The sequence below is a fragment of the Mustela nigripes genome, chromosome 9 (assembly GCF_022355385.1).
Source record: "Mustela nigripes isolate SB6536 chromosome 9, MUSNIG.SB6536, whole genome shotgun sequence".
NCBI lineage: Eukaryota > Metazoa > Chordata > Mammalia > Carnivora > Mustelidae > Mustela > Mustela nigripes.
Genome location: NC_081565.1, coordinates 2,315,700 through 2,321,475, shown reverse-complemented (window position 1 = coordinate 2,321,475; position 5,776 = coordinate 2,315,700). Strand labels below are relative to the sequence as shown.

Below are 5,776 nucleotides of genomic sequence, written 5' to 3'. Positions count from 1 at the left end.
TGGATGTTGGATGGTTGGATGGACGGACGGATGGATGATGGTTGGTGGATGGTTGATGGATGGATAGGTGGATGGATGGACGGATGGGTGGATGTTGGATGGTTGGATGAGTGGTGAATGGGTGGTGGATGGATGCATGGTGGGTGGATGGTTGATGGATGGTTGGGTGGACGGATGGACGGATGGATGGATGGATGTTGGATGGTTGGATGAATGGTGAATGGGTGGTGGATGGATGCATGGTGGGTAGATGGTTGATGGATGGTTGGTTGGACGGATGGACAGATGGACAGATGGATGGATGGATGTTGGATGGTTGGATGAGTGGTGAATGGGTGGTGGATGGATGGGTAGTGGGTGGATGGTGGGTAGGTTGATGTGCACATGGCAGGATGGGCCCTGGGCCAAGGAGCTCAACACTGGGCATGGCCCACAATTGTCCTTTCTTGAGCACCATCTCTAGTGACATAGTTTCAACATTGGGCATGTTCCTTCATGTTCCTTTCCCTTCTCGAGCCCAGCTTGTCACATAGTGATGGATACCGTGCAGGCTGTGTTAAGCTGGCTCCATCTCACCTGTTGTGTGACCATGAATGTTGTGTGACCCTGAGGTAACCTCAGGGCTCCAGTTTTCTCAGCTTCAGATGGGAATTAATGGCACAAATGAAGTGACAGCATGCAGTTTCTTTGTCCAACACCTGATTTATAGTAAACACTATCTAAACATTAATCATTAATAAAATCATTATTATATTGGCCAGTTTATAGCCATCTGATTGGAGCCCTAAGTTCCCCTGCCAGGGAGACATCAAATGTTTGGTAACATTCATCAGGACCCATGGTTTTTGTTCTCTTTTGTTTGTCTGCTGTTGACATATCTTGAGGAAAACAACATGAAATAGAATTGTCGCACATTTTCCCCATCTGACATAGTGGGAATGTTGGCTCCCACGGCAGTGAACGGGAATATTCTGTGGTTGGTCGTGTGGGCTCATCCAGGTGGTCCATAGCCTGTGTCCGTACCTCATTTCCTTTCGTGGTTGAATATTCTGATGTACGGATAGGCCACGATTTGTTTATCTGTTCATGCACTGATGGACATTTGGGCTGTTCCCACCTCTTGGCTGTGGTGTATGATGCTGCTGTGAGCATGGGTGTCTGTGGACCTATTTGATACCTAGTGCAGTTCTTTCTTGAGTGAATTATTTACGTCTCTTAATTCATAGGATTGGAATTTCTGGGTCGTATGGTATTTTCCTCTTTAAAAATAAATCCTGCCTCACCCCGTGGTTGGGGGTGACAGGGAAAGTGGTAGCACACCTGCAAGTCTCACAGTTTAGGGTGTAGTGTACAGCTTGCATTTATCACCCACCGTTCGCAAACATCTCTGAGCACGTGGCTGGCCCCGGGCAGGTGCCCAACAAGTGTCTGATGCATGGATGGGTGGGTGGGTGGGTGGGTGGATGGCTGGGTAGATGAATGGGTGATGGATGGATGGGTGGGTGGTTGGATGGGCCGCCCTAGCTGGAGTGGTAGTTGGAGGTAGCAGCTCCCTGAGAGGAAGGTCCTGAGGACCGGCTCCTCCCAAGGTGTGTCTAGGCCACTTGCCACCGGCCTCCTGGGTCCCCGTGTTCCCCGGTACGCCCCTTACTAAGGGCTTTTGTCCTTTTCCAGGGTGATATCCAGCAGCTGCTCTTTGTCTCGGACCACCGGGCAGCTTACGACTACTGCGAGCACTACAGCCCCGACTGTGACACGGCCGTCCCCGACACGCCCCAGTCACAGGATCCCAACCCAGACGAATACGTGAGTCAGGCCGCCCGGGGGCGCGGTGGTGTTGTAGGCCGACCGCTTGGGCGGGGGCAGGTCAGGCAGGCCGGGGTGGAGGACCACAAAGGCCACGCGACCCCCATTTAAAATAAACCTGCTGGGCTAGGACCCAAGGTTGGTGCTGCCCTGTACCCAGCAGCAGCGTGGTTCAGACCGCCTGGACCTCTCTCCGCCATTTCCAAGTGAAGGTCGTCGCTCGCCTCCTGGTCACAGCGGTGCACGTCCCCTGCCATGTTCACCCTGCTGTCATTCGTCCTCATGGTCTCCTCCTGTCACAACCGGTTAGAAGAGAAGGCAGGGTGATCCTCACAAAACCGGGGTCCCGTGGCCCAGGCACGTCTTCTGAGCTCGGGCCGAGTCCCCGCAGCCGAGGCCTCCTGGCCGGGCCCCTGCCCCTGTTTTAGGGGCGAGACCTTCTCTGTCACTGTGGTCTGGGGCTTCGATGAGGGTCAGGAGATTCAGAGGGACAGCAGGGTGCCAGAGGACCCCACAGCCTGGCTGGCTGTCCTGGCTCTCGGTCCTAAAGGATCAGCACATCTGCACCTTTTAGAACTCAGTTTCCTTTGAAAGGGCCCTGGGCCCCCGTTCTTTCCTTGCGCTTCTCATGGGGCAGCCTCAGCCGCCCGCGGAGCTGGAGCCAGCAGAGGCCCGTTCGGAGCCTCGACTTCTGGTGTCCACTCTTCCTGGCTGAACCCGGACGGTGAGGCGAGGAGCTGGGCTCCCGGTGGGGTCCCGCCTTCCTCACGTGGCCCCGATCTGCTTTCAGTACCCGGAGGGAGAGGGTGAAGGCGACACGTACTACTACGAGTACCCCTACTACGAGGACACGGACGACCCAGGCAAAGAGCCCACCCCCACCAAGAAGCCCGTGGAAGCTGCTAGAGAGACCACGGAGATTGCCGAGGTCTGTGTGGGCGGCCGCCCGGCACTGCCGGCCACAGTGGGGAGGACGCAGGGGCCGGTGTGGAGGCCGGGGTGGGGGTGTGAGCTGGGCAGGGAACCAGTGCCTCAGGGGCTTGGTGACCGTCCGCCCTTCGGGCCGCCGGGGAGGCGGGGAGCGGGCTCGCCACCTGCTCTGCCGCCAGCCGACGCTGGTGTGAGGGAGTGTGCGGCTCTGTCGGAGGACTTCTCCTTTTAAGCCCGGAGCCGCAGAACGCCCTTTCTGAGGGCAGGATGGGGGGTTTTGGGCCACGGACAGCACGCCCTGGGGCTGGCTGCCTGCTGGCATGGACAGCATCCGCAGGGCTCTTAGGTGGCCACGGGGGGGTGCTGGGGTCCCCTGCAGACCCCGACTCCCGCCCTGCTCCCCCATCTCAGGAGCAGACCCCACCCACCACGGCAGCCCCTGCGGTGCCCGATGCCAGCGAGGGGGCCGGGAAAGAGGACCCCGGCGTCGGCGACTATGACTACCTGCCCAGCGAGGACTACTACACGCCCTCCCCTTACGATGACATCAGCTACAGCGAGGGCTTCGAGGACCCCGACCAGTCCCCCGACCACGGCACCGGGGCCGAGGTCCCCACCAGCACGGCCGGCACTGCCAACTCCTCCAATGTAGGTGCTTCCCTTCCACATGGGCCTGGGGCCGGGGCGGGTCAGGGGTGGGGGAGCGCTCTGGGCTCCTTCTTTCCTCTGCTCTGACCTCGGGGATCCTGGGCTGGCTCCCTGCTCCACAGCCCAGCAGACCCTGGCCCCCAGGGGCCCTGAGCAGCTTTGGGGTCCCCGATTCCCTGAGCCTGTTTCACTGTTGCTTGTTTCCCATCTGCAAAATGGGTGGAATGAGCCCCACCCGCCCGTTCTCCCAGGCTTTCGGGTGGGGACGGACCAGGACGTGCATGTTTGCGGTGTCCCTCTCTGTGGCCTGAGGAGGCCAGGCAGGACAGTGCACGAGCGGGGGATCTGGGCTGTCAGGAGAGACATGGGGCCAGCTAGTGCCGGGTCCGACCGTGGGCTTTCCCACCCGGCAGACCTGGCTCGAAACCCCGTCCCCTGACCTCGGAGAGCCCCTGTGGACCTTAGTTGTCATTCACAAGTTGGCACTCCCAGGTCGGCCTCGAGGGGCTGGGGGCAAGTTTTCATACAAGGGAGGAGTTTAGCAGCGCACACAGCAAACGCTTCGAAGTCGGCTTCGCGTGGAGCCGGGTTCTTGACGGCACAGGACGGACACCCGGTTCTGACGGTCCAGACCCCTCTGTCCGCAGCGTGGGACTGGGGGCTTGTGGCCTCAGACCGCGAGGCCCTGGGCTGGATCCCCCGACGGCACTGATGCCCCTCAGCGCGCTGGGCCCCGTGCCGCCCCAGCTAGCCACGGGGTCCCGTGGGGTTTGGGGTGAAGTCTCCCTGTGGCGAGAGGGAAGACGCGTGAGGGCCGCGGGGGTCCAGGAGCGGCCCCAGCGAGTCTGACTGGACTCCTGGGAGGTCTCGTCCTTGTCGTCCCCAGGCTGTGGGGCTGGGCAGGGAGGGGTCTCTGCCCAGTTCCACATAGTCCTCCAGTGACCGCTGCTGCCCCTTCTCCCCAGCCGGGTCCGCCGCCGGAGGACAACTTGGAAGGGGAGTTTACAGAAGAAACCATCCGGAACCTGGACGAGACCTACTACGACCCCTACTACGACCCCACCGTCTCCCCGTCGGAGATAGGGCCAGGCATGCCCGCCAACCAGGACACCATCTACGAAGGGGTGAGGGGCTGGGGGGCTCCTTCCGCCGGCACCTCTGGGGTCCGGGGAGGGCCGGCCACGAGCCGTGCCGGCCCGGTGCGCTCCCTCCGCCGCTCACCCTCTGTCCACCCGTGTTTTGTGACCCCAGATTGAAGGACCACGAGGAGAGAAGGGTCAAAAGGGAGAGCCCGCCATCATCGAGCCGGTAAGGACGCTCTCCGTCCCTCTCCGGAGGCGGCGGGCGCCGGGCGAGGCAGGTGGAGGCCCGGCCCGGGGGCCCCTCGCGGACGCCGCGTGCCGCTTGCTGCCGAGGCTTCAGGAAAGGGGCTCAGGTGGGGGAACGTGCCAGACCTTGCTGAGGTGCCCGCCGCCGGGATCCCGGCAGGGAGAACGCTGTGCACTTGGGGTCTGAGCGCCTCGCTGCGCGTGGCCGTCGTCACCGGGGGGAGAGACCCAGAGCTTGTGAGAAGGAAGGCAGCCCCTCCGGAGGGGTCGGGGGTTTGCGGGGCACCTTGGATCCGGGCTGGGCCGGCGTGGCCACCGCCTGGGGTGAGTGTGGAAACTGTCCCGTGGCCAGGGAGCTTGAGAACTCGCTCTGCTGGGTGCGGGGTCGGGGGGAGTGGACGGGATGGTGCTGAGGGAGCGGGGCGGGGACGGGGGAGGCTCGCGGCCGGGGGCGCAGACGGCCGCTCCCTGCTGCATGTCCTCTGCCCCCGGGGAGCCCGGCTGGGAGTGGCGGATTCCACTCCGTGGCCCGACAGTGGTCAGGGTCAGACACAAGGCGCCACGTGATGGGCCGGGAGGGGCGGGCTCCGCAGCTGCGTGGGGTGGCCGCGGCGCTGTGGGCCGGGCAGCTGCTGGGGACGTGACGGCGGGGAGGGGCCGGCCGAGGCCCACCCTGCCACGTCGTCCAAGCGCCGGAGGGAGGAGGCCAGGGTCCTGCCCCCGCGGCCCGTCACAAGGCGGAGCTGGGCTAAGGGTGGTTCCTGGTGCTCAGCTCTGGACAGGATGTCCGGTGTCTGGTTCCTTACAACCTTGGGTTCCTGGGATGGGGAATTCTGTGGCCTCCGTCCTCCCGTGGACCTGGGAAGGTACTTCTAGAACCTTCACTGCTGGCCTCTCCAGAGTGGCCGGGGCAGACGGGACAGGGCCGGTCTCTGGGGGAATGCCCAGTGGGCAGAATTTCAGCACAGCCCTCCGGCTTGGCCCCATGCCCAGCCCCTGGAAGCGTCTGGAGAGTGGTGAAGGCAGCTCCTGTGGTGTTTGCTCCGGGCCTGTCTGAGGATGGG

The 5,776-nt window shown here is 62.5% G+C and overlaps 1 protein-coding gene across 3 annotated transcripts in view; it reads left to right on the top strand.

The window, feature by feature from the left end:
- The window catches only part of COL5A1 (collagen type V alpha 1 chain), a 136,708-nt gene that overhangs the window by 56,943 nt on the left and 73,989 nt on the right, over window positions 1–5,776 (top strand). For all 3 annotated transcript variants that reach the window (XM_059410379.1, XM_059410378.1, XM_059410380.1), the window contains exons 5-9: window positions 1,675–1,806; window positions 2,597–2,734; window positions 3,148–3,384; window positions 4,350–4,508; window positions 4,636–4,692. In XM_059410379.1, the coding sequence (XP_059266362.1) occupies window positions 1,675–1,806; window positions 2,597–2,734; window positions 3,148–3,384; window positions 4,350–4,508; window positions 4,636–4,692 (723 nt within the window). The remainder of the gene's footprint in view (window positions 1–1,674; window positions 1,807–2,596; window positions 2,735–3,147; window positions 3,385–4,349; window positions 4,509–4,635; window positions 4,693–5,776) is intronic.